The 16,957-nt window shown below is 33.8% G+C and overlaps 1 protein-coding gene and 1 pseudogene across 2 annotated transcripts in view; one reads left to right on the top strand and one right to left on the bottom strand.

Annotated features, from left to right (window-relative positions):
- The first annotated feature begins 2,462 nt into the window (after positions 1-2,462).
- On the top strand, positions 2,463-2,578 carry LOC111742093 (annotated as a pseudogene).
- A 3,378-nt stretch (positions 2,579-5,956) lies between these two features.
- Positions 5,957-16,957, bottom strand: part of PYGO1 (pygopus family PHD finger 1) — a 24,246-nt gene continuing 13,245 nt past the window's right edge. Inside the window, exons 2-4 of one of the 2 annotated variants that reach the window (XM_011363449.2) lie at positions 13,331-13,416; positions 13,181-13,249; positions 5,957-12,252 (exon numbers count right to left, since the gene is read on the bottom strand). In XM_011363449.2, coding sequence (XP_011361751.1) covers positions 11,128-12,252; positions 13,181-13,249; positions 13,331-13,416 — 1,280 coding nt within the window. In that variant the 3' untranslated portion in view covers positions 5,957-11,127. The remainder of the gene's footprint in view (positions 12,253-13,180; positions 13,250-13,330; positions 13,417-16,957) is intronic. The other variant, XM_011363450.2, reaches the window with a different exon arrangement.

The following is a 16,957-nucleotide window of genomic DNA, read 5'->3' as shown; positions in this document are numbered from 1 at the left end:
TAAAGTCTTGATCTGTATTTCTTATTAGGTTTAAAAACAAAAAAGCTCTAATCTAGCTCATGTATAGATAGAAATTTGATATATGGCAAAGGTGGCTCTGTACCTGAGTGCAGAAAAGCAAAGAAAGGAATTACTATTGAATATTTTGGTGCTAGGAGAAATAGTTACCATATGGGAAATAAATGAGACTGGATCTATACATGCATATGGTGTCATACACAAAAATGATTTACAGATGAACTAAAAAAATGCAAGTTTGAAACTTAAAAAATATGTATCTCTATGATCCTGAAGAAATGATTTCTTAAATATGACATAAAAAGCACGAATCATAAAAGATTGAAAATTTGAACTAAAATTAAAAACTAGTGTTCACCAAAAGGTACATAATGTTACTATATTTTAACTTTATATTAACTAGTTATATATTTTACATATATAATATTTTTCAATGCCCTTCAGCCAAAGACCACAGAAAAGCCTGTAGTTGAACAAGTTACTATTTGAGTAAGGGAGAGCACACACTATTGGGTGTCTCGATAAGAGTGTTAGAATTTGGGGGAAGGTCTATGGGAAGAAGACCCTTCAGCCTGGGTCTTTTCATAAAGGGAGGGTAATTCTATGACTGGGTAAATAAGTAGCCGTTTATAGTATCTTCCTAGCAAAAACCTAAAAACAAGCCAAATGTCTATCGAGAGATATTCACCTGATACTATTATAAAACAGTAAAAATGAATTAATTATAACTGTACACTGGATAGATGAGTGAAAAAAACACAAGTCATATAAAACCATTAAGGAATACTGCCATTTTCATAAAACTTTAAAATAACGAAAACCAAATCTATTGGTTGAGGATTCTGCATATGTGGTAAAATTATAAGGGAAAGTAAGGTGTAAGAAAGGAAAATGGTTAACCTCTAGGCGAAAGTCATACAAGTGGGACCCTTTGTGGTAGTCAACAGAGCTGATTTCTCCACAGCACAAACTAAGGCAGAGGTTCTTAGAGTGTGGTTCCCTGACCACAATATCAGCATCATCTGGGGACTTGCTAGAAATGCAGATTCCCAGACCCCGCTCCAGACATAAATTCTGGAAGTGGGGCCCAGAAATCTGTGTTTTAACAAGCCCACCAAGTAATTATGATACACGCTGAAGACTGAGAACCACTATGTGAGGGGACAAGTTTTTAGGGGGAGAAATGGAAACTTACAAAGCTTAGAAAAAAACACATGTTGCCCCATTCTCCCATCATCCCAAGCAGCAGCACACTGGAGGCAGAGTATATGCTGGATCTGCAGTGTGTTTTTGCATTATAGGAAAGGAATTCCATCCCATTGCTGTTCTCCCTTCTTATAGGGCAAACACGAAAGGAACCTTGTCTGAAGGGAAACTACTGGGATACAGGCAGTCTTTGTTTAGGTGCAATCTGTTTATAAGACCTGTCTGAGAAAGCCAGCTACCTGGATACTTTGACTCATATTGAAAGATTTAGTTGGAAGAAACTACCAGTAACATGGCAAGCTGAGTTCAGGTGCAGCCCCTTTCACAAGGAGACAGGAGATCCAGCCAGGTCTTATTGGCTGGTTCCCTAGAAAAACTCAGAGAGAATACCCAAAGTCATTTTGTTTAAAGCTGTTCATGTATTTTCAACACAGCAGTCAGAATGATCATTTCCCAGTGAAAACCCTCCAGTCACTTTCTCTCTCAGAGTAAAAGCCAAACTCACGACGACCTACAAAATCCTACATAATCTGGTTTCCTGTTAATTTTCTAATCTCATCTCCTTTCACTCTTCTTCTTCACTTCATTCCAGACACACTGGCCTCTCTGAAATATCTGAAGTGTGCCAAGCATGTTTCTGCCACAAGGTCATTGTAGCTACTGTTACCTTTTTCTGGGATTTTCTTCCCCAGTTATCTGCATGACTCACTCTTACTCCTTCAAGCCATTACTTAAATATCTTTTCCTTGAACTATTAAAAAACTATGACCTTCTTTGCACTTCTTGCACTACCAACCCTAGCATTCCTTGTTCCCATTCCCTTTTATTCTTCATAGTGCTTATTCCCTAATATACTTTATAGTTTACTTATTTTCTGTCTCTAAAATAAAAACCTCATGAGTAGTGATTTTCGTGTTTGAGTTACTGCTATAGTCTTAGCATTGAGAACAATGCCTGATACACACTCACACGCGCACACACACACACATACAGAAAACTCGACGTTAAATGAATAAATGAATGTCTACTTATAGGGTTTCATAATGTTTTATTCTTTAGCTTACCTTTCAGGATCCTGAAACATAGTTTTTTCAAGTTATTTTGTTATTTTCACCTTGAGTGGATTCAAATTTCAAAAGGTGTCAGTTGAGGACGTGGTTCCATAGTGTAGCAGTTAGCACGTCTGTTTTACACGCAGAAGGTCCTGGGTGTGTGCCCCAGTGGAGCCATAGTCCATGGTTTATGGCCATGCCACCCTGAATAAGCCCGATGTCTGATCTTGGAAGCTAAGCAAGGTTGGGCCTGGTTAGTACTTGGATGGGAGACCACCTAGGAAGACCAGGTGCTGCAGGCATAAATAATTTAAAAAAAAAAAAGGTGTTGGTTAGCTGTATTTTTTATCATCAGATTTCTTCATATGTTTTGAAATTTTTATTTACAATGGGTTACCTTTCATTTTATTTTTTTCTTTCCTCTGGGTTCCTTTCCTTTCTAAAAGTTTTAAGTTTGCCTCCAACTTGGTATCCTAGGGCCCCAATTCGGCCAAGTGTTATATTTTAAAACCGTTCACTTATGCCACCTTAGGCCTGTGTCTTCCTAAGAGCCAGAGCTCCAAGTAAGTTTTGCTTTGTAGCCTCCTTTCACAAGTGATAAAGCAGTGGAAAGGAATCCTAGCTCAATCCTTGGTTTAAAGCATTATGTTTTTGCCTCCCTTTTCATTCCTGTTATTTGTCTACCATTAAAAAAAAAAAAGTCAGTTTCACCAGAGGCTCGACAATTTTATTGATCTTTTAAATAACCTACTTCTGGCTCTCTTATTTCTCTCTAGTGTTTGTTTTCTATTTTACTTCCTATTCTATTTCTTTCCTTTACTGTCCTTAGGATTTTTTTATTCTTTAACTTCTTGAAATCAATACTTAGCTCATTATATTTTGGGCTTTTAAAATTATTTAAAGCTTTTGTATTACGTTATTGCATCTCACAAGTTTTGCAAAGCAGTAGCACTTTTAAGACCTCATTACCCTGCCAGATTAGAACTTCTGACTGTGAATTTCTGCTCTGGACCCAGAGTCAGGCAGGCTGCTGCTTCAGCATAGTTTCTGTCTATATTTCTTGTCCTTAGATATATCAATGTTGATTTTGAGCCCAATTTTATCTTTTTATATTTATCACTGCTATATGTTTAGAACAGAAGGGGTGCCTTAGAGCATCAATTCATAATGTTATTTGATCAGAAGTCTGTATATTTTTTCTTTCCTTCAGCAGGTAAGATACAAGCATTTTTTTATTTTTTCCTTCCATATATTTAAATAGGACTTTTGTGCATTTAAATTTCATTTTGATGTAATTTTACTTGTTACTTCTATTACCTCTAATGCCAAGTTACATCTACTGACATGTTCACATTTTATATAGCCTCTTTTCATGTAAGACTCAAGGTATCTGATGGTTGTTTCAAACTTTGAAGGTCTTTTGTAAACCTAATCTTATCATTCAAGAAAGTTTGTTCTTAATATTGCTACAGCAGTGTCTCTGCTTCAGGGAACGTTTAGCTGCTGAGGTTGTAGAACCCCTCTCCAATTAATTTTTTTAATAGAGGTCCTAACTTGTTCAAACCAACATGGAGATATGTTATGCTCATATTTTCTTAAGACTCAGGACTCAGTGTTATGTATAAACTTCACAGAAAAAATACGTATGTATACAGCAAGGCCGGTCCAAAAATGCTGGTTTGCTTCTCAGTATAAAATTAAATTCCTGGTAAATTGTAGGCTATTGTCCTGCTTAATGTTTCCAAAGCCAAAATTTTCACACCTACTTGTCTGATGAAAGTTAAGCACTTAAAAAACAGTTATTTTTCTCTAAAAACTAGCTTTATTTAAAAGAATCTGAAGCATAACACTATAGGAAACAAACTTACAATACATATTGTTCAAGAAAGCCTGCCATACATAATTTCTACTAATAGTAGGTCTTATATACTGATAAATAACATTCTTTATACAATGCACAAATGACATTTGGCATGATCCCTGAAAAGAATGACCAACAATAACATGAACTGTTTTGATAATAGAACCTCTACTTGTCTTACTACCTAGCTATAGAATAAAAACCTACAATGTGGAAGAAAATTTCAACTCCAATTTTAAATTCTAGCATGGTGTTTAAGGAAGAAAAAAGTATCAGAAGGAAGAAACTGTAAGATTTAAAAGAAAAAGGAGAATTGGCTTACTACTATTTATAGTAATTATTAAAAAGTAATTCAGAATTGAGAATTATTTGGTTTAATACTTGGAAGCCCTTAGAGAGTCAAACTATTCATTATCTACTATATTCTATCAGTTACCAAGACAATTTTCTCTGAAAACTGTAACCTGTACATTAACCATATAAAGAAAATAAGCAATTGGGGGTAACCTAGTCACTTCATACTTTAAATTTTTCCACAAAGCAATTCATGAATCACTTAATACTAATACTTCTTTAAACCTCTGATTTAAAGAGAAACTGACCCACTTCTAAAAGATTGTATGTGAAAACACCAGGAAAAAAATCCCTAACATGCAATACTAAATTTTTAACACAAAAAATAAACCCATGAAAACATTGGGCTTTCAGGTAAACTATAATAGGATTATGACACGGTATGGTATCTGGCAATTTAAAAAATTTTAAGAACTGAGTCATATTTATTGCTATGTCAATCTTATTAATAGTCAACAATCAAATGTACAAAATATACCACAACCATGCAAAAAATGATGCTAGAGATATCATTAATATAGCATAGGTAGACATTTATCTTGTAATATACATCACTGATATAGTAAAACCTCATAATTCAGGGTAGTCTGAATCGATAAAGGTCTAAAAAACTGAATATTTTAAAGACATGCAGTTTAAGCACTCGTATTTTTTTCCTTCAAGCATGTTATTTCAAATATACAAATTTGCATTGGCCAATAATTAACTATTATAATTCTTTTGAGTACTTGCTTTAATGACAAAATACCTTTAAACTAGCATTCTTAAATAAATGCCTCGAAGAAGCTTTAAATTTTTTCATGGGTTAAAATTTTTTCTTTAAAATTTTGATTTTTTATTAACAAATCTTTCCATCAGAGAATACAAAGTAAATGCCTTTCAAGTCCTTGTATTATGGATACAAATTCTAAGTAAATCAGAAGAGTTTTATGGTATTGTAATACTGGCATACCTCGTTTTATTGTGCTTTGCTCTACTGCACTTTGCAGATATTGCATTTTTTACAAATTGAAGTTTTGTGGCAACTCTGCATTGAGCAAGTCTAGAGGCACCGTTTTCCCAATAGGCTCAGGTGATAGTTGTTTTAGCAAAGAAGTATTTTTTAATTAAGGTATTGTTTTTTTTAGACATTGCTATTACATAGTTAATAGGCTACAGTGTAAATATAATTTTTATAAGCAAGAGAAAACCAGAAAGTTGTGTGACTCTATTGCGATATTCGCTTTACTGCGTGGTCTGGAACTGAACCCGCAATATCTCCGAGGTATGCCTGCAGTTTTTTAAGAAATGAAGGTTAGTATTACTTCTTATTTTGGTTATGGTAGAGTGAATGCTATCTCTTTTGGTTGAAAGGTATCAGAATAAGTTCAAAGTCTAGTATATAATTTTAAAATTATCTGAGCTAAAAATATCCTAATATGCACTGTCAAGATAACTCTCTAGTAAATTATAACTGTAAGAGATCAAATTTTTAAGAAGTATTTATTGTATTATGAGTGTTATGAATTGCTAACATCAAATTTTACCCCTTTCTCTCATTTCAAAGACATTAGGCCATCTACTAATCCATAAATATTGATGTTTCACATACTTCATAGAGTAGCTTAAACATACCAGCATAAGAAATAATTAGTATTACATAGTAATTTCCTTTGCCATAGGAATAAATGTTGGACAAAGTCTGGAAACATTTTATTTTCCAATTTGAATTACAGTAATTTTGCCACAGACCACAGCACTAGTGCATGTGTTACTTTAGACATGCTCTAAGAACAAAACAAAAAATTACTGCAAAAATACATGTCACCAATGTGGAACACACTCAGATTTGTATAAAAGTACTGAACTAATATCCCAAAAAGAGGTATATGTAAACAGTACATAAGGAAGAAATAGTTTTAATATGAAACAGTCATTTAAGTCACATACATCATGATAAGAAGCAGGACTTTCTTTTATAAGATATTTTAACTAACAAGCAACATCATCTACATCATCTACAGAACAAGTACAGGCATTTAGAATATGTTTTAATATAATTGCGAGTAATGTATTTTGACAAAATAAGGATGAAGCTTACCCATCGGGTTTCATTAAGTTTTCAAATACAGGCAGCCTTTCATGTATTAATGTCTGGCTTATGTATAGCCACTTTCTTCATTTCCTTATCTCCTTTTCTTGGGAGATGTTAATGCCATCTCTAGCCTCCTTACTCCAAGGGTGCTTCTAGACTCCCATTACTGTACCACGAGTTGGAAAAATGCAGATTTGACTTCTATTCTGCCCTATTGGATAAATGAAATACAGAAAAAATGGAAGTTGCTAAAATGTGGAAATGAGGAGAAAATCTCTGGGTTCAGAGAAGAAAGGAAGCTGTTAAGTCCCAACAATCTAAAGGAAATTGTGAAGTACTCTTAAGACAGTATTAGCCAATTCAAAAAAAAAAACACTGCTCCCTGTGGTGCCTGAAGTGCTGTCATTTTGTCTGAAATCTTAGAGAATAGATAAAGGTTAATTCTGAATAAACATCCTTTTTAAAAACAGAAATTTAATCCCACTTTCTTCACTCTCTTCCTTCATGTCTTGGTGGAAAACACTTTTCCCTTAAAATCTAGTCAAGCACAGCCACATAAAAAAATGGTACTTCTGATTGGAGGAAATATGTGAAATTCTAAAACACAGAGCATCCAGAAAGGGAAAAGGCAAGTTGGCTTATATAGCATCTCACCAGAGTTTAGGATGGTAAGAGGGCAACTGAGAAACACTCACACCAAAGAACTTAATCTTCCTGAATCACATCAGGAAAAAAGAAAGACCTCTGCTTCTTCCTCCCATCTACATTGGTTCCCTAAAGAAGCTGAGCACTCAGCATACTATTGGTTAACTACATCAAGGTTTAAATAAGCCTTTATGAGCTTCCCTAAGAATCTAATCATCTTATATAGAGTTCTAAACCACTATTTACAAATGAACTTTGGGAGCCTTAATACTTCTAATTAAATTTTTTAATTAAAAAAATCTAAAATTTTACAAATGTTCATGCATATGAAACCTCTATACACTGCAAAAAAAAAAAAAAAAATCCAGAAACTATTTAGAGCTCCCTTTTCGTTGCTTATATATATATTTTTTTACTATTAAATACAAATACTACAGTATGTTGGATGGAAAGTACTAGCACTCTTAATTTGTTCGATAATTTGTTTGGATGATTAAAGCTGTTAGATTTCATGATGAACCACACTACTGAGTTTTCTTCCTATTACTAGGCAGAATTGGGAGTCTATAAAACATAACATCAACCAAAACACTGGACTTCTTTACATCATGTTAATCTATGAAGAATAAACACTAGCACAAGAAAATCTTCAGTTTTATGTACATGATCTAATTTGGATAACAAGAATCATAACAACAGTATTCTAAAGTATTTCACACAAAAGCAAAACACTTATCACAAATCTAAATTCTAAGCACTCTATCTGAAGAATATTTTTCTTTTACAAGCTGTTTCAGGATTAGTCCAGTAGCACCTACAAGCAAGTGCACCAGGAATCGAGTGAAATTAACAAGGCAAGTTCTGAAAAAGGAACTGATGCTTTAAAATTTTCCATTAGTAACCTAACCTTGCTGATAGTTAGCTAGGTTGAACTTTGAAAATAAGAAGAAACTCCAAGATTTCGTGTGTGTGTGTGTGTGTGTGTGTGTGTGTGTGTGTGTGTGTGAGTGAGTGAGTGAATGATGAGGCCTTTCATTGGAAGGGAAAGAATTACACCCAAAAAGGTGCAATGCTACTAGAAAATTATTCTACCTCTTTCCATCACCGAATATTTTTAAATATTTAGGGCAGCTCATCACTTATCCTAAGAAAATCACATCAATTTGTAAAACAGCCTTCTTTGGGTCAAATTGGGTAAATTAGTATTGGGCCATTCTTATAGTTCATCACTTTCCCTACCAAAAAGGACTAGATAACTTCTGACTCAGTGTTATGTAGAAACAAATGTAGAACTCACAAGAATATTAATTCGAATACATGAAAACATTTATCAGCTATGATTATAGTTTGCCTATGATTCACTGTCAGAATCAACCACAGGTTTTTCTTTTGAATACTTACAATTCTTATTTAAATAAGGTACTCTGAAGACCTACCTACCTGAAGAAAAATTCACTTGTTTTCTAAGTTTTTTAAAACTACTACTTGGAAATAGAAAATGAAAGAATCGTATTACAAATCAAGTATCTCATGATTAGCTTGGGAGAGGTTATTTCATTTTCACAAAAGAACTACTGAAATTGTAAACAACAGAGGGCTTAAGAAACTGCATAATGAGTTTTAGCAATGAGCACAACTCAAGTACTACTACCATGTAAAGTGTTAATTTCTGTGGACTTTGAAAGGTTCTACCCAATATCTATTTACCTGTATTCAGTCATCGAAAAACAAAAAGCAAACAACAACAACAAAAAACACCCTGATCTGATGCTAGAACTGGGCATACAACATGCAGGGCATCACTTAAAAATCAGCACTCACTAGGATTTCAAGAACAATATAATTAGGTCCTTAAATATTTAGAAAATTGTTTATCTCTAACAAAGCTACAGTGTAAGCAAACTGGGATCTTCAAGTATGTTAGTGAACACAACAAATGTCAACCAAAAATACTGCATTTCAACCTGCTTCAACTGGTAGTTTTCACACAAAGGAGAACCTAGTATCAGAGCTTATATTTCACTTCCTAAAATTGCAAAGATACATATTTTACAACTAGTGAAAATATTTTGTACTCACCTCTAACTAGTCACAGGTAAATGTGACCTTGTACCATATGAAATTGCTGTTTTTGTAGGTCAAAATAAAAAGTGTTTAAAAAAATAAGTTTTATTCAATCAAAATATGTATCATGAGCATTAATTTTCTAATAGGATATTAAATATTTCATTTTTATAAAATTCATTTGTTAGGCTGTATAAATCATTCAAATCCTCCAATTACTCCTTCTCAATTGAGGAATATGTTATTCCTTAGAAAAAGCTGCAAATGATGAAAAGGATGGTAGTTCATCGGATAAAGCCCTGGTGACTAAGGACAGGACAAAATTTAATAGCTCAATTGAATTAATTTGCTTTCGTAGCTTGTGACATGTGAGGTCAAGTGCAGTCATATAAAAGTATGGGTTCATGTTTATTAACCAAAGGATGTTGTTTTCAGATTTCTCGTGCATAATTTTAATTTACTGGCAATATGCTGCTGCTGTCATTTTACCAGAGTTTAAACAGTAGTAATTATGTCTTTTGCAGATCACCATATGGTCTTCAGAACTTTTTGGTTGCAATGATAGTGATGGCGCAAGTTTGGGAGCTTCACCGACATCCAACCACTGTATAAACTATTAACTGTCATACAGTATCCTTTATTTTTTTTTTTAGTCACAGGTTATGATCCACTCCAAAAATGGGTTTCTGCTGTTTCGAATCTTTATGAACACACCTCCGACTGTTTCCATTCTTTATTGTCTCTCAAGAGAATACTCTCAGGTCCATTTTTTCACTTTCCCCAGTCATAGCAGAAACTCCTGTCAGCTGCAAGGCCTTGAACTGTTATTTTTAACTTAGCTTTCACCTTGGCTCTGTAATTGATCTTTGCTTAAAATGGATTTTGATCTCCCTTGAGGCTCGTTTTTGAATTCAGATCCCCCAAACAAAATTTTTCAAATTACCAACGAGTAGTTCTTTCACCAGCAGAGCTCTCTAAGGCCGTATTTGTTTCTACCTCATCTGCAGTATGTCCCACTTTGAAATCATGTTTTAAAAGTATTCACAATTCTTCTGAGGATACTATATTATTTATTTCTCTGGAAAACAGTAACAAAACAACTCAACAATCAAAGAGAATTGAAGAAAGGCATTATACTATTATAATTCTAAATAGCACAACTAGAAACATACTTTATATCAACTCTATTAACTATAATTTTCAACTGGTCTAACATTAGCAATTTCATGTGGTACAATCCACAAGTTAATCAACAAATAAGGAGCATCTACTATATGCTAACATCTGTCTCATTATCTGTACAGATATCCTGGAGAGACTGACTTGAAATATGAAAATCACTAATTTCAAGGACCCTAGTTAGGGAGAAATCTGGTGTCATACACTATTATTTTTTTAAAAATCCATTAAAATGTATGCTTTCTTCCATATTATAGACACATTTTTTTCTGAGAACATGTTAAATGCAGCCTTGAAAAGTTTTTTGAACTAAACGTCTAATGTGATATCATTAAAGTTCAGCACTGAAATATACATTTTTCAATGATTCTTTTACAAGTCGAAACTTGCCTACATTTGCTATATATTATTTTGAAGCTTCAAGAGGCTTTTATGTTATGACTAACTAACATTTATTTGTATAGTACTTTCTAAAGCACCATCATATACATTATTCTTATTTAAGATAGCAAAGACAACACAAAGTTTGCACTAGCAATGAAGTGGAATATTAATAAAAACTAAAAATCATCTTTGTGTGCATTTAAAAAAATAATGTAAAACATTAAAAGCCTGTGTCACTGAACCTCTATAATACACAGGAGGAAAAAAAATCCTTTAGTTAATGCCTGTGATTAAGCATCACTGCCCACTGCAGGTGGACCAAAAGTTTCTCTAGTGCGCATTAACTGGACATCTTTGTCAGCCATACAGGTATCACAGCCCCACACTGCTGATGCTTCTGCAGTTAGCAGGCCATAAGCTGTTTCAGTCATTCCAGTGCAGATCCGATGAAACCATTTCTGACAAGAGGCTTCACATAAGATGGCATCTTGATCATCATTCACTTCATTTGTACAGATTCCACAAGGGTATACTGGGTCGGAAGAAGAATGGCCATGACGGCTTGGGTGGAGAGAGGATTTATTGCTTTTTTCAGTGGTGCATGTATCTGCTGCACCTCTAGGTTGTCGTGGCTTATTCTGTGTCCCATTTGCATGGCTGTTGTTTGTAGCTTCAGTGCTACTTGAACGGCTATTCTCTTGATTGACTGTATTGTTTCGATTAACATTTTTTAATTCGATATTACTCTGATTCACTGTGTCATCCATATTTAAGTGAGGTGGATGAGCAGAGGAATTTTGATTAGTGTTTTTGGTTGCTCCTTGATTAAAGTCTTGTTTTGGGGGTGGTGCTTTTGCTTGACCAAAAGTGTTTGCAGGAGGAATAAATGAATGATTAGATTCTAATGGAGAAGTAAAATTTGAATTATTTCCAGGGACAAAGTTAGATGCTAAGTCAGGATTAGATACCTGGCCAGCATTCTGTGGAGGAATCTGACTGAAGTTTTCAGCAGGGTTTTGTCTAAAATGTTGATTAGGCATATTAACATTCTGACTTAGTGCATTATTATAAGATGGATTTCCGAAACTTGAATTATCATGTGGCCCAAAGTTAAAAGCATGAGGTCGATTAAAACCCATGCCCAAAGGATTCTGAGGAAATGGGTGTGGTTGATTCCTGAGCGAGTAAGGACCACAGTATGGGGAAGACATTCTCGGAGGGACGTGAGGTGGCATTCTGAATGTGCTATAGCCTCCAAAGCCAGGATAACCAGGGCCAAGATACGGATTTGACGAAGGTAGTGGTTTATAGGAAATAGTATTATAGTTGTCATCAAATGGATTAGCAGCCACTAGATGGTCAGAGTTGGGATTCGGTGGTGGAGCATACTCAGACAACGGAGGAAAAGAAGGGCCCTGAAATGAGAATATAAAGTAAAAAACATGGTTTTTGATCAAAGAAGTCATTAAAATTGTCCTGTTATAAAATCTTAACACTTATGAACCTACTTTTAGTCAAATTTTTCTTGCAGTGTTATGAAAATTTAATTCTTCACTTGACCTTTCAATTCCAAATGTTTATGTATATTTAATGATGAAAATGTGTAGGATTCTTTCATTTAGAAAAGGAAATAAGAAATGCTTTTATGAGCTCGAATCCATTGTTACTTCAACCTCCAAAAGTATTTAACCTTCAAAAGATTCATTACCATAATTTTCATTTATTATGCTTTCCTCTAACTCTAGACTCTTTCACTTAGAATTCTAACTAAAAATACCTTTCATATCCCAAATAACCATAAAATTAAAAAACAATAAACAGGATCTAATTTTTTTTCCTAGCTTAACTTCAGGGAGTAGCTATTAACTTATTCCCAAAGCACTAAACTCCAGGCCTCAGACTGGAAAAATAAACTACCAGTTTTAGTCACATTGTAAGGTTAACAGATGGTGGCCAAATGGAAAAAAGGTATCTACATATACATCATATTTATTCACAGTCAGTCTTTATCATTAAAAGTGCTTCAAATTTATAGAGAATAAAACCATGAATGCTTGTATTTATAACTATTTTACTATAACCACAGGTTATAGACAAAAGATACCTCCACCACTATTGCTTCATGATATGCACATGCTACTGAATTATTATAACAGTTGAAAATTACTACTTCATGTTAAACTTGTGTCCATATATATTTTAAGTTTTTTAATAGAACTACAGGCAACTATCTTTTAAATTAAATTAAGAATAAGCATTTTAACTTGTCTGCCCACACTTCCCACACTTCCCTCTTCATAATATCTACTCTAGGCCTACAGTCCAGCAATAACCACTACTTACAGAGTAAAAAAAAAATACGATCACTGCAGAATTCACTATGAGGTTCTGAATGAGGACAGGAAACAAAACCTATGACCAAATTTAAATTTATGTCATCAGTCTGATCATATTAGTGAAGAAAAACTGCTATTAAAGAAAATGTCAATTTACCTGTGTATTTGTCTTGCGTTTTTTCTTATCTGGGCTTCCTAGTTGTACACCTGGTCCTCCTAACCCATCCAGTCCACTATCACCACCTGAAAATAAATAAAATCCAGATGATACTTCCACTTATAAGTGAAACCACTGTGTGTCTTTCATAGTGATATCTATTATAATTATTTATTACTTTCTATTTTTGTTAGATAAAAGCAATACTAAGCTTTCATTATCTTTGTTCTTCAAAAACTATCCCCTATAATTTCAGCACCAAAAAGTCATTCATTTGTACTCCTACAGAATTTTTTTTGTTATTCAATGAAAAAGAAAGCTTCCATCTTGCCTTTAAACCTTCAGTCATGTGCACCCCAGTCCCTGAGGCAACTACTGTTACTAGTTTCCTGATTTTCTTCTACAGATAATCCAGATAAATTCCCATGTAATATTTTTTAGTTACATATGGACACATTATGTACAGTTACATATGATACATAATGGTCTGTACCTTGTTTTCTTACTTGGAAATCGTTCCATGTCATTACATATAGAACTATTCCATTTTCTAATAACTGAGTTGTATTTCATAATATGATTATACCATAATTCATTAAACTGGTCCCCCCCCTCCCACTGATGACTATTTAGGTTGTTTCCAAACTTTTGTTGTTCTGCAATGAAAATCCATGTATAAATGTCTTTACATACATGTACAAGTCATTTCTAGAACTGGAATTATGGCATAAGGTAGGTACTTTTTAAATCTTAAAGGTATTGTCAAAATACAACGATGTATGTATTATTTTCTCAATAGTGTATGATCAAGCAAAAGCAAAATAAATCTACAAGGTAAAAAAAAAAGGTATCAATGGAATTTTTTCTATTAAAAATACTTTTTATTATGGAGAATTCTGAACATATACAAAGCAGACAGAATAAAATTATGTACACACATATACGGATACACATTTGTAGTAACATATAAATACACATTAGTAATAGATTAATAAATAAATCAATACAACGAGCTATCAGAGAATAGAGAAGACCTGCTTATATATATATGGATTCTGGGAAAGGGATATATAAACTGAGACCTAAGGGATAGCAAATCTCTCATGTGAAGAGGAAGAGCCTCTAGACAGAGAACAGCATGTGTAAAGATTCTTAAGTAGAAAGGAGCTTGGTATGTTTAAGAGATCAATGTGTTAATGGAGAGTGCCTCTAGAAGAGGTTGAAGAGACAGGCTGGGACCAGATCATTTTAGATGGTTATAAACTGAATGTTTGTATCCCTCCCTACCACCAAATTCATATGTTGAAGCCCTAACCCCCAATATGGTAGTATCTGAAGGAGGAGTCTTTGCTAGGTAAAGTTATTACATTAGGTCATGAGGGTGGGGCCTTTATGATGGGATTAGTAGCCTTATAAGATAAAAAAGTGTGCACTCTCTCTCTCCAGGGATACACACTGAGGAAAGGCCACATGAGGTTGCAACAGGAAGGTGGGCATCTGCAAGCCAGGAAGAGAGCTCGCATAAAGAACTAAATTGGCTGGCACCTTAATCTTGGACTTCCCAGCCTCCAGACTATGAGAAAAATTTCTGTTGTTTAAGCCACCCAATTTATGGTATGTGTTATGGCAACCCAAGCAGATTAAGACATAGGGCCTTGTAGTTTATGGTAAGAAATTTGGATTTTATTTAAAGAACAATGAATGATTTTTTAAGGGTCTTGAGCAGGAAAGTGACATGATTTATGTTTTTAAAAGATTAAAAGTTGTGTTGAGAATAAATTTGTGATGGGATGGGGTAAGAACAGGGAGACTAGTAATGATATCTTTACAATAGTAGTTCAGGAAAAGAAATAGTATTTGACAATAAAGAGAGTGTGTGGTGGAGATAGTTTCCTACATAACCAAATGCAAAGCAGACTTCTGTAAGAGCCTTTTAGAGAAGTTTCAATACTGTGAAGGTGAAAACCTTTGATAATAACAAAATCTAGTAAGGATTCTGGATGTTAAATTAATAAACATCAAAAGTTTTCCCCTATACAAACTACTACAGGTTAAAAGATAAAATAGAGGAAAAGTTTTCATTTACAGAAACAAAACTAAACTAATATAAAATAGCTAGCAATAAATTTAAGAAATGCACAAATCAGCATGAATAAAATCTTTGTAAAAGCCCTATTGAGAGACACAGAGGAAGACTTCTAATAAGTAGAAAGGTATTACTGTTTTGACTAGCCATCTAGAACAAAATAACATTGTATTCTGCCTCACTTATTATCCCAAATCACCTTGCTGAACCCTCCTCAGAGACACCAATACCAGATGTCTGAGTACCAGGTCCACAGGGCCCATTCTCCACACCCAGAAGCACTGATGCTAGCCTAAGCAGCAGCTCCTTCTCAGAGATCTGAGTTTAAGCTCCATAGGGCTTCCCCTGTGATATTATATATTTTGGTAATATTAATCTCTTTCCTTTGTCCTATACCCTTAGGAATGGTAGCGATTTCCACAGTTGATACCTCTGTAAAAACTTTAGTATCTTATTTTACCACTTCGGTTTAATATCTGTAAACAATACTTTACATATTCTTTCTGTTAAAAATAGCTGGTATGGTTTCTGTCTTCTGACTAGATCCTGACTGATAAATATCGCAAATCCCACCAGCCAGAAACTATCCTAAATTAACATCATTTCAGACATCTAGCCTACTACCTACCTACTGACTTTTCCTTCTGTCTATATAGAATTAAAGTAATACCTTTACAAAAATAGGACACTATTTTAAAAATAAAAGCACTCAATTATAACTTTATTAAAATTTAATAAAGGAAAAAGTAAGCTGAACTGAAGAATATGCTAAATATTTCTTCAACAAAAGATAAAGTTTTGAAAAGATTCCTCTAAGGCTAAGAAAAGACATTAAGAAAAACACTAACTTGGAGAAATCATGGTTTTTCTCTTTTCAATTTTAGATAGCATTGATTGACTTCCTGCTTTGAAAGTTGAGGAAAATATAGTATTACATCTTATTCTACTCTCCCATTCCCCTGCCTTTAGCAAGGTATTTTCTATCTCTAGATTCAATTCTTCATTTCAGGTAAGTTTGCTTTTATCATGTCTTTGAATACTTTTCTGCTCCATTTGTTGAGTGCTCTATTTCAGTGGCATTAATTATCATTATGCTGGATTTTTTAACTCCATATCTATTAGTTAGCTCTTCTGATTTTACTCTTTGTCTTTTTCATCTGCATTCAATCTGATTATCTGACACTTTTCTACTATGCAACTTAATTGTTAATCGTCTCCATTCTGTTCCTTATTTCTAATTTATTTCTTCTGTAAATACGTTGTTTTGGTCCTCAATTTGTTTCCTGTCTGCAATTTACCTTTCATCTCATCCTGTTGTATCATCATCTTGTCTTTGAGCTCTTTTATTAAGTTTTACCACTTGGATCATGTAAGATATTTCCTTCTGTCTGTATATTATGGGTTCTTCATCTTCTGCATGCTATTTCATTTTTCTTCTTTTTGTTCATTAGTTTGCTATAGTATGTTTGCACAGTTATCATGCTTTTATCTCGCAGCTTTACCCAGACCTTTAATTTGCTCCAATTTAATATGGATGACTT

The sequence above is a fragment of the Pteropus vampyrus genome, unplaced genomic scaffold, assembly GCF_000151845.1.
Source record: "Pteropus vampyrus isolate Shadow unplaced genomic scaffold, Pvam_2.0 Scaffold85, whole genome shotgun sequence".
NCBI classification, from domain to species: domain Eukaryota; kingdom Metazoa; phylum Chordata; class Mammalia; order Chiroptera; family Pteropodidae; genus Pteropus; species Pteropus vampyrus.
The sequence above is the reverse complement of the archived record's forward strand: the minus strand, read 5'-3'. Positions and strand labels throughout refer to the sequence as shown.